General features: G+C 41.3%; 1 protein-coding gene across 4 annotated transcripts; it reads right to left on the bottom strand.

The window, feature by feature from the left end:
- Positions 1 to 3,468: 3,468 nt before the first annotated feature.
- rbbp6 (retinoblastoma binding protein 6) lies at positions 3,469 to 22,578 on the bottom strand. 4 transcript variants are annotated; one of them, XM_083565743.1, is made up of 17 exons: positions 21,416 to 22,578; positions 19,907 to 20,006; positions 19,033 to 19,069; positions 15,381 to 15,422; positions 12,272 to 12,360; positions 11,976 to 12,072; positions 11,243 to 11,385; positions 10,907 to 11,079; positions 10,179 to 10,282; positions 9,663 to 10,057; positions 9,371 to 9,440; positions 9,207 to 9,273; positions 8,947 to 9,007; positions 8,378 to 8,770; positions 8,196 to 8,291; positions 6,270 to 8,093; positions 3,469 to 5,530 (listed from the first exon to the last, which is right to left on the bottom strand). In XM_083565743.1, exons 1-17 carry the CDS (start codon positions 21,579 to 21,581, stop codon positions 4,093 to 4,095), a joined length of 5,295 nt encoding a protein of 1,764 aa, XP_083421869.1. In that variant the 5' UTR covers positions 21,582 to 22,578; the 3' UTR covers positions 3,469 to 4,092. The 4 variants fall into 4 exon arrangements, with proteins under 4 accessions (XP_083421869.1, XP_083421871.1, XP_083421870.1 ...); XM_083565745.1 differs by having other exon boundaries at positions 8,399 to 8,770; XM_083565744.1 differs by having other exon boundaries at positions 11,243 to 11,382.
- Between the last annotated feature and the right edge of the window lie 345 nt (positions 22,579 to 22,923).

Here is a 22,923-nt window from a genome sequence, read left to right as displayed (position 1 = left end):
CCATGTCTGTATGCCACTTTTGGATTCTGGGTATTGTAGTTAGTCACAATGTCAAATCAAAAATGTTGTAGTGAATGTTTTTAAAAATTGGGCCTTCACTTGGGTTTTACACTCCACGAATGAGGGCATGTACTTTTCTGTAATATTCTGTTCTTCTGAGATTTCACTCTCACTATGAAAACAGTTTTTCTCCCAGCAGGGAACTGTTTTTTTTCCCTGGCATTGTGCTTAATTACTACTTTAAGCCGAGCGCACATCACAATAAAATTACAGTCACAAAAAAACCAGCACACTTATGTTTGGAAATAATTTTTTTTAGATTAGTGATTCTTTTTATTTTATATATTTAATGTTTTTTTGGGGTTTTTTTTTGGGGGGGGGGGGGGGGGGGGGTTGGCTAGATGAAGCAAAAATTTCCAATCATTTTATAACTCAATGGACAAAAAGACAGAAACAACGTTCTGTTTAATATTTTCACATATTGGAAATGCTCGTTCAGCCCCTCATCATCTCAAGACCGGACTATTGCGAGGCGTTGGAGCCCTGTAACTGATCCGGAATGCAGCTGCATGACTTTTCCTAGGTTCTCTGACACCACACTAATGCTATGTTCCCCTCCACAGACTTCCTGTAGCTACTGCATCAGATTTTAAACACTGATGCTTGCCTCCGAAGACTAAAACAGAGAAATATCCTTCTACCTCACAGCATTTACCCCACCCCTCACTGCACTACGCTCCCTCCGATCCTCAAACACTCCACAAATGTTCCCAGCATCTCTCAGAGGAAAAGGGAACAGGCTTCAGGACTGTGGTGGAACAATTTTTTACTAGTTTGAACATCTACATCTTTAAGAGGTTATTAAAATTGAACTTTTCCTTTTTATAACAAAAAGTGGATGGTCTGATGGTTTTCTTCCAGCATCAGAATGTATGTACTGACAGACTTCAGAGCTCTGTAGGTGTCTGCAAAATGATAAATGTAAATATTTTTTTAAAGTATAATTTTGTGGTGAGAGAAAGAGAGGGGTGTGTTCAGTCTAGCTGGGTAACTCAAGTCATGTGTGTGTGTGTGTAACAGATTTTACATAAGAGAATGGGAACTGATTAGCTACGCTAATTCCTCTCCACTGCTTCTCTTTCTCTCCCCATCCCGAGGCATCCTGAGGTTTGGCCAGCTCCAGCCACGTCCCACCTCGTGAAGATTATGGACCTATGGATGATCATGGAGAAGTAGATGCCGAGTGTTTAAAGGCCCTGCCATGGAGAAGCTGATGCTGAATCTATGATGATCACAAATTGTTCTGTATTGTTGAAAGATTTATGACCAAACTCTTGATGTCACCCATATGAGGATGGGTTCCCTTTTGAGTCTGGTTCCTCTCAAGGTTTCTTCCTCATATCATCTAAGGGAGTTTTTCCTTGCCACTGTCGCCACGGCTTTCTCATCAGGGACAAACGCACACCATTCACCTTCACTGTTGTTTTCTGTAAAGCTGCTTTGAGACAATGTCTGTTGTGAAAAGCGCTATACAAATAAACTTGACTTGACTTGACTTGACTTATTGTAATTAGAGTTGAGTTCTTTATTTGGTCTTCACATGAGAAGAAAATACACAGATGTGTGTCACACAGTGCGACAGATTGATACCATTTTAGGGAGATTATTCATCCGTGTGTTCATCTATATAATTGTCTATATGGACTTCTATGTGTTTGGATCGAAACGTTTCACTACTCATCCGAGCAGCTTTGTCACTCTGCTGAAGAAGATGCTCGGATGTGAAGTAAAAAAATTCTTGCAAGAGATGTGAAAAGATGTAAAACATGCTCTAGTGACGGTTTCCTTTAGTTATTTACCTGAAAAATGTATAGTGTTTATTCACTTCAATCCAATTAAAACCAGCATTGAAAATCATTCCAAATTCTGCCAAGGATTACACACTACTGCCACCTGGAGGTCATAAAGATGAAAAACAAAAACACAAATAAAACCAACGATATCTGACTGAATATAACAATAAAAAACTCTGAAAAATTGAAGAATAGGTTAAATTATATTTTACATTCAATTAATACTGTCATGATTATGTCAATAATCCCATGAAATTAATTAATCGATTCATCTACTTAAACACAGCCTACTAACAACAATTTGGCCTGGTTATTTACATTAAATCACATACCCAAATCTGTAGCTCCCCGTATGTTATTGTGAAATCTGGTTTTGTCTTTGCGTAGATGCAGCAAAGCAAATGTACACTCTATGGCAAAAGTATTGGAACACCTGACTTTTCTAGCCATATGTGCTTATTCCCCAAAACCGGATGCACAAAGTTGGAGGCGAACAAAAATGTCTTCGCAGGAAATTTTCCCTTCACTTCAACTAGACTCAAACCCGTTCTAGCATGACGATGCCCCTGTGTACAAAGCCAGCTCCATGAAATTATGCTTTTCATGGGTACCTGACTTTATTAACACCTTGGCTAAATGGATCTCCACAAATCAGACAAAAAAGTGGATCATCTTCCCAAAAAAATGGGTTATTATAAAAGTGGATGGGATGTTCTGAAGGGCAGTCTCATTATCAAAATACCAATCTTGTAATTCAGGTGTCTACAGAATCCTCCAGTAGCTAACAAGGCAGAAATGTTATCCTTAAAAAAATCTTTATAAAGATTGTTAATATCTGCCATTATCAAGGTTGCACACGAATCCTGCACCCTGAGCCTAAAACCTTCTCATAAACAAGCATTGAAAAGAAAAGCTCTTTACTTCCTTCTCATATAGTTCATTTTATTCCTATCCTATCCTTTAACCTAACGTTTGTACTTTTCTTGCACAATTCCTCTTTATATATTTTGAATTGAACCCTTTAAAATCTGACTGATAGTGTGTAAAGTTCTCACAAAGGAACAGGGAATTCGGATGTCCAACCTGCATCGAAACGCGTCCTGGTGGCACAGGACGAAGACTGCGTGGTGGACGAGTGACTTCCTATAACCTCATGATCCATTTCCTATGTGCACTTATATGGATAAAGGTTTATGGACACCCAAAATATTTAGGTTCCATTTGCTTTAAGAATGATCTTCCATTCTTCTGGGAAGATGTTCCTCTAGATTTTGGAAAGATTTGTGCCAAAAGGGTGTTAAGTCAAGTCAGGTATTTGGGGGAAGCACATCGTCCTGGAACTGGCTTTGTGAACTTTGTGTGAAATATTATATATAACTACATATGACTGGAAAAGACAGGTGTCCCAATCTGTTTTTCCCTAAAGAATATATAATTTACGTTAATATATTTTACTGACACTGAAGAATCTCAAACCTATTTGATGGAAAATAAGTCGTTTCCCTGGAAGTCTATTGTGACGTAACACCCAACTTTATTCACTTATCAGTAAATATATCTTTATATATCGTCTTTAATGTCAATGTAATGAAATAATTACACAAAGCAGACAATGATTTGAAACTTTCGCTTCATTTTATTTCCATTAACAAAAACCTTTTCAAATGTTAATTTAAATTAATCACAAGAATGGGATGTCAAATAAAAACCCAGAGTGGAGGAGAAAACATTCACAGTGCAAACATCTCTGAAGCAGATCATTATATGCTGTGCCCACTGCCCATGCTATGATGAATCTGTAACAATATTTAGCGTACGGTCATAATTACCGCTCGGCCTCTTCCGATTTTCGGAAACAATGAGATGTAAAAAAAAAAAAAAAAAAGGAAAAAAAGGAAAAAAAAGAAAAAAGGGCACTGTCTTATGTTCACGTATCTAAAGTGCATGTTTTACAGCTCCCTACAGAGTTAATTGCCAAACCATAAGACAAAATAATGAACAGATCCAAAAAATATTGATCAAAAAAATTTTTTTCCTGAACAAATGATTCCATTAGCCTTCATTGTTAAAGGAGGCTCTTCTTTTCATTGGGCAGAGTTCAGCATGGTTAAAGCATTCATTTCTATGGAACATGAACTAAAGAATCAGCTTGAACAGTAGTCTTTATAATACACAGAAATGTCTTTATATGCTGTACCATCGAGCGCTATACATTATACATTACAACTCCCTGACAGTCTCAAACTGACGCCTCGGTTTGCTCGTCCTTTGTCCGGTTGTCCTTCTCGTCCTTGTCCTTACTCTTTTTCGATTTCTTTTTCTTATGCTTGTGTTTTTGTCCCTTGGCGTCGGACTCCGATTCGTTGCCGGCGTGCTTCTTGTGTTTTTTGTGTTTCTTGTGCTTTTTGTGCTTTTTCTTTTCCTTCTTGTCCTTCTTGTCTTTCTTCTTTTTCTTGCTGTCCTGACTGCCTGGCGAGCTCGGGCTGCTGCTGTGGGCGTGGCTTCCGGTGGGGCTGGCGCTCCTGCTGTGGGCCGGACTTGCGCTGCTTTCCTGTCCCTTTTCCTTCCGCTCCGCCTTGCTTTCCACATCCGATGCGTCGCTCTCGCTCTCGCTGTAGTCTGGGACGAAGGCGGCCTCGTCCGTCTCCCGCGTTAAGTCGGAGGGAAGACGGGTGGAACGAGTCGAAGGAGGCTTAACGCGTGCGTCGCTTCTCTCGGGGTCGCTCTTGGACTCGGTCAATGAGGTACTTTGGTTCGCTTTGTGCTGCTCCTTTTCCTTTGCTACGCGATTATCAGAGTGCCTGGCTCCTTCTCTGTGTACCGCCTTGTCCCCCTTCGAGTCCTCGGAAGAAGCCCTTTTGGAATCCCGAGACGGCTCCTTCCTGTCTGTGGAACAACTATGTTCAGACAGTCTGGACTCCTGTGAAGCAGTAGAAGCCCTTTTAGTGGTGTCTGACGGCATTTTCGGGGGCGTTTGTGGAGAGTCCTTTTTCCTGGGCTGCTCTCTCGATTTCGTGTCCCTCTGCCGGAAATCGGTGTGGTCTTTTGAGCTGCTGCGGTGTTCCTGCTTCTTGTCGGCGAGACTGGCGGAGTTTTCTTTACTTGATGACTTCCTGGAGGTCGACGCCGTCCTTTCGGTTTGTCTGTCTCTGGACGATTGAGACGAGGAGCTTCTCTCGCTTCCATGGTCGCTTCCTCTGTCCTGCGCTCGCTCGCGGTCCTGATTTAAGGTACCGGGTTTCTTTCTGTCCGAGGCGTCGCGGTCGGTGTTGCTTTTGTCTCGCTCTTTGCCTTTATCGCGTTCCTTTTCACACTCACCATCTTTCTCCTTATCGCTTGGCAGATCCTTGGTAGGTTTGGCCTCTGGATTAACCTCTTTAGGGGCATTAGGCGCTTTACTCGGCTCTTTCTCGCTGGATTTTGAAGCAGCAGAGTTGGCAGCAGAAGCGTCACCGTCTCCGTCTGCAGAAGAGGCAGGTGCGGCTTTGGATTCATCCTCCTCCGAATCAAAGTCTTCCTTCTCCCATTTGGAGCGAGGCACCTGGATCATGACTATTTCATCCTCGGCAGGTGTCGAGCTGTCATTGGTGTATTCCTCCAGCGTTTTCACCACGGTCTTCTTCAGGTCTGGTTTCTCCTCATGCCTTTTGATGGGACTTCCGCCAGTTGAGCTGGTGCTGTCAAGACACAAACTTTAGTGCATGATATCCACATGGAAAAACGTCATTAATTTGCATATTACATAGAGGAAAGGATGTCGGAGGTGCATTTTTGAAAAAGATCTTACAGAATGGTGTGAAAACAAACAATATCTGGTTCTGAAAGTTAAAAACGCTTCATTAATGAGAGAGATCAAAGGGAAATGGCCAGAATGGACTAGATGGTGACTAGAAGGCTTTAGTAACAAACTGTCAAGGTTTCTGTGGGCCTCCGATTCCTTTTCTGAGTTGACAGAAGGGGATTCTGAGGAGATTCAGAATCCCCTTGCTGCCACCTAAAAGTTTGATGTGTTGCACAAACGGAGATGCTTTTCTGCTCGTCGCAAACTGTTTAACCAACGACAGTAATCTAAGACTACAGCTGACACCACCTGGACAGCTGAAGATATACACAGTATCTCACAAAAGTGAGTGCACCCCTCACATTTCAGCAACTGTTTCAGTAAATCTTCTCAAGAGACAATACTATAGAAATGAAACATGGATATACTTTAGAGCAGTCAGTGTGCAGTTTGTATAGCAGTACAAATTTACTGTTCTCTAAAAATAACTGGCAACGAAAGTGAGTACACCCCAAGTTTAATTTCTATAGTATTGTCCCTTGAAAAGATGCTAAAATCTTTGCTGAGATCTGAGGGGTGCACTTACTTTTGTGAGATACTGTAGATCTAGCGCATAGAAAACAGGTTCCTCTTACCTGGTGTAATCAACCAGCGTGGATCCAGACCGGTCTGTACCGTGCGCCTGGCGTCGTAGCTTGACTTTTGACTTCTGGTCTGGTTTGACCTTCCCGGTGACAGATTCCTCGGAAGAAAGTCGCTCGTTAATCCTCTTTCCCATCTCACGATTGAGCTTGATCTTTCGAGCAGGTTCAGGTTTAATGTCCATTAGAGAGGGGATGGCGGGCTTCTCCTTCTGCATCGGCTTCTCGTTCTCTACCTTCGGCTTGGGCGACACGCTGGCCGCCTCAGCTACTTCCACCCTTGGAGATTTGCTCAGCATGAACTCTGGCTCCTTCGCGGGCGGCTTTTCCTCTTTCCGCTTCCGTTTCTCCACCTTTGCCTCGCTTGCTTTGTCGGCGGGTTTCTCCTCCGTTTTCATGGGCTTCTCCGATTTGGGTTTGACATCTTTAGCAGGAGGTTTCTCAACTTTGGGCAAGTCTTTGGCTGGTTCTTTTCTGGCTTTAGAGTCATCTTTGACTGTTTTTTGCTCTTGGTGAGGCTTGACCGGTCTGGACTGCTGTAATTTGCGAGGAAGCATGATTTTCTCAGAAGTATGCGGTTTGCTTGTTTCAGTCTTATGAGAAGGATCTTCTTTGATCCTTTTAATGGCCGGTTCATTAGAAACAACCCTTTCCCGTCCCGTATCCTCCTTTTCTCTGGCAGGCTTAGTGCTTTTTGCTGGAGCTTCTTTCTTTTGTGTGCTACTCTCAGTCTTGCGTTTAACTTTCTCTGACTTGCTTTTGGTTTTCTCTTTTCTCTCCTTGTCCGAAGAACTCTTGTAGGGCACGGAGGTGCTGTCCATGGGCTCGTCCCGGACGGGTGTGGCATCATCGCGACTCGAGTTCATCAGCATCGAGTCTCCCTTCCGTTCATCTTTCTTCGATTCGTCCATAGAGTCTGAATGACTGAATATATCTCCGTCCTCGCCTTTCCTTTTTTTCCTATGTTTCCTGTGTTTGAGACTCTTCGAGTCCACAGGGGCGCTCGTGGATGGTTCTCGTTCTTTGGTGGGTTTCGGCGCTTCTTTGCTCGTTCCTCTTCCAATCGGCATATTGTTGACATGAAGATGGCCGTACTTTTCCGCGCACCTTTCCTGATACGTCAACGGACGATTTCTTGGTGGGGCGCCGTGTGCTGGATATTCTTCCCGACGACCCCTGCCATACGGCGAATCGTCTCTGGGCCTGTGAGCTGCGAAACGCTCTGGAGAATATGCATCTCGTCCACCTGGACCACGGCCTCTGACCTGACCGCCTTGCGATGCCTCGTAACTCTTGAAATACTTCTCGTACCACTCTCTGTACTCTCTCTCCCACTCTCGATACCGTTCCCGTTCATAAGGGTCGCTCTGATCCACTGCTCGGCCGTAGAAAGCTTTGGCGTCATACTGAGGAATCTCCCTGTACCGCCCTGTATATTTGCGCTCCTCTGCCTGAGCAGCCGGAGGCTGTTTCTTGCCAGGACTGTGGGTCCTGTAGATCGGCGACCTCGAGCGAGATCGATAGATGCCTCCTCCTCCACTTATTCCTGCTCCTTCTCGCCCTCTGTAGGAAGGAGAGCGCGTTCGAGACCGATGGTATGGAGGCGTGCGGGATCGAGAACGATAACTGCGGCTACGACCTCTGCCTCTTCTGGAGTATGGAGAATAGGATCGAGAACGGGATCGTGAACGAGAGCGGGAGCGAGAGCGAGATCGCGATATGGAGCGCGAGTAGGAACGAGGAGATCGGGACCGGGATCTGGACTTTGAGTACGAGTAGGATGAGCCACTGTAGGAGGAGCGATATGGAGACTTTGACCTGTAGGGAAGATAATGGAACGTTTTTTTTATTATTGAGTCACTCTTTACCGCCCCCAAAAAAATTTATAAATAAATAAAAACAAGGTTGGGAAATACATACCTGGAATAGGACCTTCTTCTCTCCTTCTGGATCTTTCTGTACTCCAACAACTCTTTGGCAAAGTCATTGGTAAACTCCTCGAGTTTGGACTTCTCCCTAATTGCAAATTAATAAAAGATTCATTCACTTTAAATATTTAAAATATATAATATATATATAATATGTATATATATATAACTTACAAAGAGTTACAAGGTACATACTCTTCCTTCAGTCGACGCTGTTGTCTGTAGAATTCCTCTTTGGACAAGAAGTGTGCTGATGGTAATGGGGGTACAGTGGGGTTTGTGATTGGGGGCTGAGAACCTGGCGGTACCCATGGACTAGGTATATTTGTTGTGGCAGGGGGATAACCTGGGGGAGGCATATTGAAAGGGGGGGCAGGTTGTTGCCCTGGAGGGAACTGCAACGGGAATTGTGGTGGAACAACACTAGAAGGGTGGGGAATCGTATGCTGAGGGGGAGGGAAAAGAGAGGGTGGGAAAAGGGCTGGAGCAACAGGAGGCGGCTGGACTGGAAGAACGGGCGCCCTCTGGTGACGATCATTGGGAAGGGGCCGACCTCGCCCTGGGGACCTAAAATGGGTGTGCAGAGAGACAAATTGGGCCATTTTCAACTCTTCTTCTAGCTGCCAGGAACTCGATCACAGATTATGTCCTAATACCAAACTCGATGCAAGGGCAAAATTTTTCAATCGAGGCTCACATTATGAGTTTTAATTTTAAAAGTCCCAACAGTGAAAAATACTCACGGATCCCACACAGGACGAACTACAGGCAGTCTTGGGGCACCAGGTCTCAGTGGTCCTGAGACTAAAGAGAAAAAAACAAAGGAAAACAAACAGTATTTCATTATCTGATATGGAAGTCTCAAGTTGTCAAAACAATATATACATATTGTTTAAATCACAATCTTTTTCAAGATTGAAAGAAATGTAAATAAATCAGTTTATTAGTATTTCTGTGAAATCAGCCAGTTTTGTACTGTAGATACAAGTGTACAAAGCCTCACCTGGTCTGGGTAAAGGGAGAGGAAGTGGGTGCAGATGTGGCTGGTTCATCAATGAAATGTGGGGCCCCTAAGGGAAATTTTTGAAAAGTGTCATAGATCTACAGACAAAATGACCTTATAGGATTTTAAATGTCAGACTGGGTACCAATGAGAATATGCAATACCTTTGGAATAATTGGAGTAGGAAGCAGACTGTCAGGTAAAACCAAAGGCTTTAGCTGTATTTCTGGCTCTCTGTTTGGGTGGGGGTGAGAGGGACAAGACAAAACAATCTGCATTATAGACTCAGAAAGCAACAAAAGCAAAACTTTAAACTCGCTGTCATTCATGTCGACGCAGAAGAACTTCACATACAACATACAGGCATAATATTGCTGAATCCAATTACACGTCGCAATTTCCCACCGATGCTGAGAATCAGCAATATTAAATAATGCAGAAAAATAAAGTGCTCACTTAGGTAGGACAACATCCTCCTGTTTGGGTGGCTGCTGTGGTGGGGACAGAGCCGGTGCAGGTGGGCCACTACTGGTCTCGATCGCAGGAGAAGCATCGACCTCAGGGGGTGTGGCCGAGGACTGCTGAGTGACAGCAGTGGGTGGTGTAACGGCACGGGGTGGAGTCACGGCCGCAGGTTGAGCTACAGCCGCAGGTGGAACTACAGCAGCAGGTGGGTTTTGGGGCGGCGTGCGAGCGCGTAACGGGTCCTGCTGGCGAGAGTTTAGAAGTTTGAGGGGCTGAACAGGCCGCTGGACGCGGGGCTGAGGCTGAGGGGCTGGAGCAGAACTCTGAGCGGCGGCTTTGCGAATTCTCTTGGTGTAGCCCGTTTCATTCCTGAAGTTGTTCACAGCCTGGACAATGAGAACAATCACAAGGAGAACTTGTAAGCAATAGAGTGAGGTGTGTATAGAGAGATAGATTTATTACACAGACATCTTACACTGGCTAATTGTGTTTCGATCCACATCTTACCTGACGTAGGAATTTGTTGGCAATTAACGCATCAGGTGAAACTTCAGACTGGTTGCAAGTGGGACAGATGTGCTCCTCTGACTCCAACAAACTTGTTCGAATACCTGTACAGAAACAAAAAAGCATTCCTATGTCAGTACTCAATAAGTGGCGATTCGTCAATGTGTATGAAATCTACAAACCTAACAAAGCAACAAGACCTACAATGATCATGTGAAAATTTGCATACAGCTTAAAACAATGTAGTACATTATATGGACAAAGGTTTATGGACACCTAAGCAGAAGATAACGTGATGATCGAACATCCCAGTCTACATTTCATCCCAGTGTGCTGTTGGAATAACCTCCATGCGTCTGGAAAGACTAGATTTTGAAGTGTGCGTGTGGAGAATTTGTGCTCATTCCAGCCACAAGGGCGTTAATAAAGAGGCCTGGAGTGCATTCGGCATTTTCATTGATCGCAAAGGTGTTCAGTAGGGTTAAGTTCAGCGCTCTATAGCAAGACACTCAGGATCTTCCTCTCCATGTAAAGCTTATCTTCAAGGAGCTTTGTGCACAGCGGGATTGTCCGGGTCTCCAAGTTCAAGTGAATGAAAAATTTCACGCAACTGCATCCAAAAGACATTCTATACAACTTGTCTGAAAAGCACATATGGCTGGAAAGGTCAGGTGTCCCAGTACTTTGGTCCATATAGTGTACGTTAGGGAGAAAAAAGTAAAACTCACAATCATCACAGTAGCTGTTTCCGCAGCAGGGAATCACAACGGCGTCGGTCATCAAGTCTTTACAGATCAGACACAGCAACTCATCTGGAACGGGATCGTCATCATCAGAGGAGGACGACTGCTCCTGAGGGACAAACGGCGGCTTCTCCTTCTTCCCGATTGCATACGCTTCGCTGTTAAAGCGCAAACAATGCAAAGAACAATAGCCCACCGTTACAAAACGGTACACTCTGCGGGAGAAACGTTACGGACTCACGTGTGCTCAACGTGTGGTCACACTGCAGTTCCGATAATTGTATATAAAATATTGCATAGCGACGGAGAGCTTGTGCTTACGCGTCAATGGTGGGAATGGCGTAAGTGCCCGTGTTGGTCAGCATGGCACCTTTAATGTTGGGATCGTCCACTTCCATCATGAAGCTGCGAGGAATCCCTGTGCTCTTTTTAATCCGCTGAGGCGCCTCAAAACTTTTATCCTGCTAACACAACAGTCAGGTTCAATTAGAATTGGCTGGGAAAAAAGCAAGATTTTAAAAAAATATATACAAGTTACTTTCTTGTACTCTTGTAGCAGAATAAAATAGTAAGTAATATTAGGGTTGAAAAATTCCAGGAATTTTAATCTTTCCATGGCATTTAACAGGAAACAATGGGAATAAACTGAATTCAGAAAAAAAACCTGGTTTAAACCTCCAGATTTAATGCAATTTCAGTTTCCATGCCCCCTACATGCACTGCACATTCATCCATAGCACAAGACTGATCGTTTCTACAATCCTGCACACAATATAATGTTAGAAAGGACATTATATTGTGTAAAACTTCATGAAAATTACATGGATATTACATAAATGTAATAAATGTCTAAAACTTCCTTGTGCAGTCTTATATATATATATATATATTAGTTTGCATGCATGTCAACTTATGACCAAACAAAAGGTTTGTATATTTTACAGTTTATATACATTTCCCCCAAGTTCTAATCATTTTATATAAACGATACGTTTTCCATGCACTGTTTCCGGAAATTTGCAACCCTAATAACTATTAATGAAAACCCAGTTACCCCATTGGTCGGGCAGTTTCGGATGTAGTGTCCACTTTTCCCACAGCGAAAGCAGGTGTAATTTGGAGGAGGAGGACCCACCATCTTCTTTGTGTAACTGAAGAAAAGACACATCTCATAAGACATAATTTCTTTCTTCCTTCAAAAAAAAAAAAATAAAATGATATCTATATATAGACCAAGGAAATTCTATAGCTTGAAGGATTATGCTATTCAGACATAAATCAGGAACAAAGGATTAAATGGACTATAGTTTAATCATCACATCTGAATTGACCTGAGAAATGGACACTTACTGAATGGGGTCGTAATCATGATTGGACTGGGACATCATGGCTTTGATTTTGTCTTCCTCTGAGGCGTTCGCCTCGGCCAGATTCGCCGTCTGTTCAACAGGCAATAACGGTTGCAAATGATGACACGTCAATAATGCTAATTTAGCTAGTGCGCGAGAGCCCACAGATCCTTCATGCTGTAAAGAGAAGCTGCTCCATTGCTTTTACTGGTGTCAAAATGCTGGAGGCAAATCGGACCGGTGAGTATCGCAAGCCCCTCAACACGTCTCCCCCCAAAAAATATTCAAATATGAAATTCAGCAGAGTAGCATTTCATCACTATCATTTTATTTATATTTATATATAAATAAATCAAAAGGAGAAAATCAAAAGTAAAGAGCAGATAATGCACATAGAGCATGATGCAGTTTATCCACGGTGTTGTTATGCAGACACGGTTATGGCTACATGAGCTGATAACTGATGCTCTGTAGACTCGAGACTATATACGCTATACGGACAAAAGGACTGGGACACCCTTCTCCTTTTTTGGAGGCACACATGACATGATGTCTTTGGATGCTTTAACATTCCCTTGAACTAGGATCTTTCTATGAAGATACAGGTTGATGAAGATCTCTTCTTGCTATAGAGATCGGACCTCAACCCTACTGAACACTTTTGCCCCATGCCTTCTCACCTCACCTCCATCATGATGGGCACATCATGTGAATGAGCACAAATCTCCAGAAAAACTAGTGGAACATCTTCCCAGAAGATTGGAGTTTTTATGTGGAAGGTGGAATAAAATGCTAAAAAAAAAGCTGAGGTGTCCACAAACTTTTGTCCATTTAATGAAAGTCTCAGCAACGCTTCAGAACATTAAACAGCATTAGCTGACGCATTACGTCCACGGTTACATCTAGCAAGCTACGGTAATATAACCTGACTAGCCACAGTTAGCTAGACTGTCCATGTCGTTAACGATTTTTAAACAAGACCCAAAGCCCAGGATCACGTCAGAAGACGAAAAGGTTTGAGGAAAGTAGCCACAATATAAAACTGTACTAAATAATAGGATAAATAAACGCTTGCGATTGGATTAGAAAAACGTCTGTGGCTTCTGAATAAATCCTCACATTTAAAATGATACATAATTCTAGAAAAATTCAATAAAAAAATTTAAAACTCAAATTTAACTGCTTCTGCAATGAAGCGGCGCAAGAAAAGTCCAGTATGGAAAACTTCAGCTCCGTCCATGACAAATAAAAAAAAGATAGACAGCAGGCGTCGTCTTTACAGCACCAAGCATGCTTATGGCTCACACACTATTTCAGAAATCACAAAAACCACTTAATATACGAGTTGCAGCTTTCACTCGGTTATGTTTATAGACCACGTGACATGAAAATCTGGAGTAAGTTGCTGTAAGCAGTTAGTTTTCTCAAGTTATTCCACACACACACACACACACACACACGTCGCATTCTACCAATTTGACGAAAGATCGGAATCGCAACAAACATTCCTGGATAGAATGAAAGATGGGATTCTCGTTTCTAATGCCGCATCATTATTATAGCGTGTTCATTCCGATACATTGCGCCTCTGAAAAGTAACTTACAGACTCACATCGTTTATAGAAAGTCTCCAATGAGAAAAACCTTCTTGAGCATATTTGGAAGGAGTCTCCAGTGTCAGTGCTTTAGAAGTGTGACAAACTGCAGAATCTCTTATGACATTAATAAAGACTTAAGAAAAACAACAAAAAAGCCGAAACTGGTGAGGGAGCAACCAGTTACAACTGATGTGAGTCAGGAAAAGCGATTTTCACACAAAAATACATACAAAACCTCCAAACCCTCAGGTCACTGGAAAGTTTCAAGAAAAAGCTGAGCAGTTTTTTAAACACAAACTCAACCTCATTTACCACAAGAGCCTCGTTCCTGTAGAAGAAACTTCCTGTACACCAAACAGAACACGCATCAAACCACGCATTACTGTAGTAACCCAAAATTCCATCCCTCCATCCATCCCTGAAATCATTCCATCCTTCTACCAAAGCCTCCCATCTAGCAAATCTATCTTTTCATCCACCCATCAAATGCATCCTTCTATCACATCCATCCATCATTTAAAACTAGCAATTCCTTCATCCTACCCATCCATCCATCCATCAACCAATTAATCTATCCATCCACTCGTCTAGCAATCTGTCCACCCATCCGTCGTTCAAATCTATTAATTCCTCCATCCTTTAAATCTATTCATCCATCCATCCTTCAAATCTGTACACCCACATATCAATCCAACCTTCAAATCTATCTATCCATTAATTTCTCCATCCTTCAAATCTATTCATCAATCCATCAGATCTGGACAGCCACATACCAATCTATCCATCCACCCATCTTACTATCCATCCATCCTTCAAATCCATCAACCCATCCTTTCATATCAATCCATTACTCCATCCTTCTAATCGATCCATTCATCCAGTTAAATCTATCCATTCCTCCATCCCTCAAATCTATTCACCAAATCCATCCATTCTTGAAATCTACCCATTAGTCTTTCCAACCACACATCTAGCTATCCATCCATCAATCAAAACTATCCCTTCATCTATCCATAAAATTCAGCTATCCATCCATCCTTCAAAACTATCCATCCAATCAAAACTATCCCTTCATATATCCATAAAATCCAGCTATTAGATCATTAATCCACATTACAAATATCCATCCATCGATCCTTCAAATACATTTATTCATCCATCCTGCTTAAGATATATCCATATATCCACATCCAACAACTCTCTCCCTCCACCCACCCACACACCCACCCATTATTCCACAGAATTATAATTGTAGACATTTTAAACAGTTAGCAAATTTAAAGAAAAGTGAATTAGAGCAGGACAAACACTGACGGCTGCACGCCTTGATCTTTTATTTGAAAATGAAATGTTGTTCAACTGGTTGTTACAGATTCATAATAAAGGTTCACATAAAAATACCAGAAAATGTCACTCAGAAGTTTTTCAAACTATGGAATACAGGGACTAAAAAGATGCTAAATTCACATGCACTACACGTAAAAGAGGTTAAATAAAACAAATGATATATACCTTGGAGAGCTGCGCCAGAGTAATGGAGGGAGAATCATCGATCTGTTTATACAAAGACAAAATATTGGACAAGATATTATACTGCAGTGACATCCAACAGTGAAATGGCTCCGAACTGAGTGACGATGTAATCGCAAAGTTGTATTACATACATAAAAAAATAAAATAAATACACAAACACACAGAGAGAAATCTGTTTTTAACCGTTTTTACAAACAGCGCCGCGTCTTCAGTCGATCGGCTGAACGTGTTAATGAAGCCACAGCGGACTTTACCGTAACGAAAGCTCTTCGTTTGGCTGACTTCGGGACAGAAGTGAAAACACGAGGCCGTGGGAATGTTATTATGACGTTTGAAATCGCAGGGATTTTATTGATCAAGCTCAATGATATTCATCATACAAACAATTACTTTAGTCAAAAAACAAAAAAATATCAATGAGTGGTACTGCGAGCACTGATGAGACACCATTGCAAAATAAATGATAAGAAAAAGAAGAATGGTGGATGATTTCTTTCTTATGGGTTTTGTTCAGTTGTAGCAAATGACAAAGAATAAACAGAACATTGAAATTAGATTTAAATATAAATATCTGTAGATCATAAATCTGTAGATCATAAAATCCAACATTTACACAAATGTGACCAAAAAGTGTCTTCATACACACAAAAAATATAAATGAAATATATGACCTGGTACAGTTACCGTGGAAACAAGCACAGCGCAATCCAGTTAGAGAAGAAATATATATAAATTAAGATAAAGATCACGATGGCAGAACAATTCTACATGCAGTATAATGGTACATGATAATGCGGCATACGTATCAGTCACAATGGTGATTATTGTAATCAAGAGAATCTACAGATTGGACAATCAAATATCTGGTGTAGAAATACATCCCCCACCCTATCAAAAAAAACAAAAACAAACAAAACAAAAAAACAACACAACTGGCATCAGTTTGAATAAATCATAACCTCCTGTGTGAGTATTAAGGAAATGTACCCGGTTAGTATTTAATAGAAAATGTTTCATTTTTTTGTTATTTTTAATCAATTAAATGCAGATCAACGGTTCCACTCGAGAGAACAACTCAACAATTTATATTAAATTGCACCAACACTCAGAAATTAGAAGTACACCGTCAATGACCCAACCCTCTGTAGTGACCTGTACACAAACAAACGTATATAAACATCTATAATCTATCCATCAAGAGAGACAGACAGACAGACAGACAGACAGACAGACAGACAGACAGGCCACAAAATGAACACAAGGTGAGGTGTGTGTGTGCGCAAGTAGTTGCAGATCTGAAAACGACCAGACGCTGAACGACGACCCAGTAATACATTAACTCTAGTAAAATGTCTAAAAGAACTATTTTTATTAGTTATTATAGATTTTTTGTACTCCTGATAAGTTTGGTTTTTTTAAATCATTGTGATTGAGTGCTGGTCAAAAACAATACATTTCATAAATGATTAAAACCACTGGATTTTTTTTATTTATTATTAGTTTGTTATAAATCTGGTCAGTCACCAGTTTTCTGGCCATGCAAAGTCAATCTTTTGCATAATACGTTTAAGCAACAAAAAAAAAAAGAAGTGAAAAGTAAAGGCATGCCTGCTCTGTCGGTATTCAGGTATTCTCCACTGTGCTTTTGTTGACCAATCAAAAGGACCTAACTGACCTGATTTCATTTCTAAAAAGAAAGACTTAAATACTTGCGTAATTTTTTATGACAGCTGAAGTGACGTCCTTTTTGACGTATCTGAAACTTTGCTGCTGACAAAATATGAGCGATCGTTTATTTAAAAAACTAGCATGAAAAAGACATCTGTCTGGGGTGATCAACACAACTGGTCAGTTCTTTAAGACCAAGACCCCTATAACCAGCTGAGCGCAGGCGTTCCTTCAGTTACTCAGCACAACAAACGGTTCATATCCGACTCCGATTGGCCAGAAGGTGCGAGCACAGGCGGTTGAACACGTTCTTTTTTGTTTAATCACCGTTCTGTGTTAATGTGTTGTCTATAACTGTAACCATAGTAACATACAAGGGAAAAAATCACTGGGGTTTTTTATTTTTTTGGGTTTGCAATTTGGGGGGAAAAAGGCAGAGGTATGAGATAGGTTTGACAAACTTGGGGAAGGAACGATGGGAGAGCAGAAAAAAAATTAAAATTACAGTACAAGTACAATGAGAATTCCAACATCTGGATTATTAGTAGATACGCAGCACATATGCACTCAATTCACACTCTCTCTCTCCCTCACACACACACACACACACCTCGCTTTCGCAACAAATGTAGTTACAGCACTACTGTGTATATGAATAAGAGCTCCTGTGTATATAAAAAATCTATAATAAATATATACTAAAAAAAGTTTATATTAATTCCTTTACTTGTGCACAATGGTGGTGGTTTTATCTTGTCAAATGCTGCCAGGTATTCATGTTTAAAGCAGGATGATTCACAGCTTGATGTGTTCTAGACAATTTGAATGCACTTTGCAGAGGCCAGCATCGGGAGGTTCTTTTGCCTCTCCGCCATGCACTGAAATTTTTAACGCACACACTAGACTTTTTTGTGATCAGGACTGAAATAGAATTAGTGCCACTTCTACTTATTAAAACAGGTCAGCATTAATTTGGGAATGGGGAAACAGAAATTCTTTATTTGAGAATGGCATTGACTTGTACACTTGTTTGCAGAATGACATGGTTGGAAGCGGTGAAAGCTGTTAATTCAATTGAGAGGAAAAGAAAACAAAAACAATACAAAATAAGGAGGGTTGAGACAATTCTCAAGTTTAGAAAATAATATACATATCTATAATATAATTTAATTCCTTTTTTTTTTTTTACTAATTATTTAACTTTTTAGTTAAACAAACGTATACACGGTGTAAAAGGCTGCGGTATTAGTTTGAGATTCATCCGAACGTTTTTGAAATTTCACATTAACCCATACTGCGGATCGAAAATGTAAAAAACCTTAAGCAGGGTAACTAAGGACGCAGTCATGGAGAGACAGGAACACACACTCGTTCCGTCATGGTTTATTCCACAGAAACCCCGTTCATCACATCATCGGTTTATCCACACCAGAAATATTTACACCAACATTCAACAAATGTGCATGAAAAACAAGGCTTTTCAGAAAAGTGCACTATCAATATAACTTGGCAAAAAAAGGCAGAAATGTGGACACTTTACTTTCAATAAAAGTAGTTCACCTGAGCATGAAATTGTTGACCATTACCATTATCATTAAGGTGATCACAGTGGTTTAAACAGACAGTGAAGCTGTTTCCGTAAAGAAATAAATAACTTCGACAAAATGGTTTTTATTCATAAAACAGAAAGACAGATTGTACAAAGTACAACAGGCAGACTTTAAGATCTTATAAAGATCAGTGTGATCAGACAGTACATCAAACTGTACAGTATTTAACCCCCCCCCAGGTGTGTGACACGGTGTAGTAGCGAGTGCACGCACCTCCGTACACATGGCTCAGAGTAATTAGCAAAGTCTCAGCACAACGCACGACAGGAAAGAACAAGGAACGTGTGGGTGAGAGAAAAACGGTGTGTGGTGCAGGTGTGAAAGGTTAGAATAAATGAGCTGGTGTTACATACGGCTTTTGAAGGTCCAACTGACTGTTCGGATCGGTCACTGCAACGCAGAAAGAAAAAAAGAGAAAAGGTCAGGGGGGGGGCAGCGCAACACAACCAATAATACTGTTCGCACACACACACACAAAAGGACGGACGCGCACGAACACACAAAGAGTATAATACCTCATGATCTGTCTGTTTTACAAGGAGTCATTCGCACGTGAAGTTTCAGCTTCTCTAGCTCAGTGTCTCTTTCCATATCGAAATCATCTATCTAGACCTACTATATAGACAAAAGTTTGTGGACAACTGAGCACAACACATTTGATCCCCCATTTACTTTTATAATAACTTTCACTCTCTAAGAATATATTTCCTCTAGGTTCTGGTCAGGTACTTGTGTAAAAAAAGATGGAGGCGGCCTGGGGTGCAGTTAGCGTTCCAGTTCATCCCAAAGATGTTCATTATGCTTAATGGTCAGAACTCTATTTTAGAAGATCTTCCACTCCAACCAATGTCAACCTTGTAGTCATAAAGATCGTATTTCAAGCCCTACATTATCTACTATCTGCTACTGTATCTGGAGACATTCAATACAATTGTGTGCCTCTGGCGTGTAAAATACGAAACACGTACGGCTGGAAAAGTCAAGTGTCCCAATACTTTTGCCAATAGACTATCTATACAGCAATTTTTTTTCCTTCTTAGCCACTTGTGTGTAAATACTAGCTGAAAACATCTACTGAGCGTCCCACAAATGTACTGGAGGTTACACCCCCCAATTTCATTAAAAGTTACAAGTAAGAAGTTGCACACCACCTGTTACAACAGGGTTGCAATTAGAGTTTTGCAGAATTTAGAATTAACCACCTGTAGACATAAAAAGCTGACTTACATGAGAAATGTTTTGCTTGTTGCCTTTACACCACCGATTGGTATTCGCCGGATGATGACGGAGGAGTTTTTGGGGATTAGAGCCACATCATCAGTGTATTCTGTGGGAAAAGAGGAACCAAACAAAAAAAAAAGAAACAAGATTTACTAACGCACAAAAATTCCACACAGACCTGAAACTTAAGGTGAACCGTCCAAGCCAGGAATTCGTTCTCATTTGACTACTTTGTTAAAATTCTGAGCTCCACAGGAGCAAATGCATCAATGACACATTTATAGTGTTTTCATGCTCAAAGCCAAAGCTCTCAGATTGGCACCAATGAAAAAAATAAAATAAAAATCGCTGTACGCTCGGCGATAAGTGCATAAGAACACCTGTACACCTTTACACAAATAAACTAAGTGAGGGGAAATTCACCCTCGGATAAACGAGTGTCGGATCTTGACAGTTTGGCCGCTCTCCTCTGACTCCGCCCACTGGGTGTTTTTGTTTGTTTTTTTGCACCACTTTGCATGCAAACTACCCACTGTTTGTTTGCCAATAAAATCCCAGCTTCTATTAATTCTCCAATATACTCGACTAAGTCTCTCTGGCACGGACCACCATGGCCAGCTTGGTTCATCACACACACTGCATGAGCAAACGTACATGCACTCTCATGTTGTGTAACATTGCATACGTCGTTTTTTTTTTGTGTTGCGGTGGAAGAGTGTGTGTGGTTTTAAGTGCTCCATCTGAGCAGTGTGTGTTCACTATCTAACAGGAAGGGGCAATTCAATGCTGGCTAACGTGACTTAAAAAAAAAAAAATAATAATTCATAACTCATTCATGTGTAGTGCTTTTACATCAAAAGTACAAATGTCTGAGTCAACATCCAGACTTCTGTCTTCACTGCTGAGTCACGATTTCTTTTTCCGGAAATCTAAAACACTAATGTCCGACAGCAGGTTCTGGCCTTTCGAGAACATGCGACCACCAAACAACATGGTCCTGGTTTTCATTTGGACATTTTTAATCGCGAGAACAAACACTGTCGCGATATCGCTGTGTATAAACCCTCTACAGTAAGTGTTTTGAATGTGCGCGCCAGCTAACCGGAAACGTCCAAGAACCAAAGACGTCACTTCCTCGCATGAACGAATAGCCGCTCGGAATTATTTATATTAAGTGTGTTGAAGACGTTTTTTTGTTGCCTTCATTCGAACTAGGTGAAGACACGATTCTATTTTATTATAAACAGAGCAAATGTGCTTGTAGTAAAAGATCTCCTGCTATGGAGCGTCAACCAGTATATATATCTCGCCACAAAATCTAGTGGACCATCTTCCCGGAAGAGTGGAGAATTTTATAAGAGCGAATAGGGACACTGTGGGATGGGATGATCTAACGGGAGGGAATGATTTGTCATGTGTAAACAAACTCTTGGTCACAGAGAGCAGGTCTAATACGGAAGATCTTAACTAGTATATTCAGGTAAGACAGTTGTGTGTGTGTAAGAGAGATCTTACCTTCTTTAGTCTGGGCGTTGGTGATCTGGAGGTCGCAGTCCGCAGCCTTTAGCTTCTCCCTGCCCATGATCTGGCGCTTCAGCTCGCTCACGGTGATGTGCAGCCCATCGAAAGTCACCGTGTCGTAATTAAGTTTAGAAGAAAACTTATAATGAACACAAGACATGTTTTTTGGGTTTCGTTTTTCTTTTTTTTAAACACACAAACGTTTGTCAGATCAGAATATCCACTTTATCAAAACACAATGACCTAACGCTCCCTTCACTGCTGCTCTCTCTCTCTCTCTCTCTCTCTCACGCCAAAGGCCTACAATCACCCATTCAAGCCCAAAGCCCAAGAATTAACAGCTAAAGAAAACCCGCAGGTGGTCATGCCGGATCCAGAGACGGTTCATGAGCACAAAACACTACAATCAGTCCGGGATAAGGAGCGATCACAGCGGGGAGCGCCCACGGTTCAGGCTCCCAGTGTCCATCAACGCGTCCAAGCTCGAGCGGCGTGTTTTCACCGCGTCAGATCGCAACGTCCAACCTTAGAGACAAACGCACGTACTCCAAAAAATACTCCAAAAATAAGTCCAGGTGTTCACAGTGTCCTTTAAAGTATATCAATAAAGAAACTCCTGTAGTGGGAAATCCAACAAAAAACACATACAGGTGAAGGAAAAACAAAGCGGGAAAAGGCCTAGATTAGTGCGGCTAGGGAAACTAGCAGCAAGCTAAACATGGAAACGGGCTAAAACACGAAAGAAAAAAAAAACAACAAAAATGACCAGGAAAAAAAACAAAGAACATTAAATACAATATCTAAATGCTTATCAATTCGTATAGTATGTAAACCAACGCTACATTATATAGTCTGTTTTATTTAAAGTAATACCATCCTCAACGGGAGCGCGCCTTACACCGAACAGGCCGCTCGTTCAACGGGGTCACTTGTGCACAAACGCAGGGGCGACGGCATCGACGTCATAAACATGAGAAGAACGCCACAGGCCTCTCTTACTCGTAATTTCCTACGAGGAAAAAAAGACAACAACAACTCGGAGTTGGTGCTCGTAAATTCAATAATAGGCTTCTTTTCCTTCACGAGTTCAGCAATTGAAATCATCAATCATCATGGCTGCCAAATAGCATGAGCCGAACCCACACGCTGGTTTCTGAACTGGGAAATCGGAGCTCGTTTTGTTTTTTGTTGTTTTGTGCGTGACGTCATTTAACGAGCCACAACGTGCGTCATTGTTTAGCTCTAAACCGCCGCCATTTTGATCTCATTATTGCAATCACGAATTTAACAATAACAATCACAACACAGATACAACAAAAAGAAGAGGAAGAGATACATACATTACAAAATAATAGAAAATCCATCATTTGTCACCGTAAAACATTAAAAGTTTTTAACAATGGATTTAAGAATATTATACGTTTTGGAGGCATTTGAGTTTAAAAGTTCTGACATGTACCTTAAAGGAAGTAAACAGGGACTTAATATCATAGGAAAATAAT

This window comes from Silurus aristotelis (genome assembly GCF_946808225.1).
Source record: "Silurus aristotelis genome assembly, chromosome: 17".
NCBI lineage: Eukaryota > Metazoa > Chordata > Actinopteri > Siluriformes > Siluridae > Silurus > Silurus aristotelis.
Note: the sequence above shows the minus strand (reverse complement) of the source record. Positions and strands in the feature narration are given on the sequence as shown.

Excerpts from the sequence above, each read along its gene's own strand:
- rbbp6 (XM_083565743.1), bottom strand. The coding sequence starts at position 21,581 with ATGTCTTGTGTTCATTATAAGTTTTCTTCTAAACTTAATTACGACACG. Across the intron at positions 11,080-11,242 it reads GCCATTCCCACCATTGACGC|CGAAGCGTATGCAATCGGGA; the intron begins GTAAGCACAAGC and ends GCGCTTTAACAG. Across the intron at positions 8,771-8,946 it reads GTTCGTCCTGTGTGGGATCC|GTCCCCAGGGCGAGGTCGGC; the intron begins GTGAGTATTTTT and ends CACCCATTTTAG.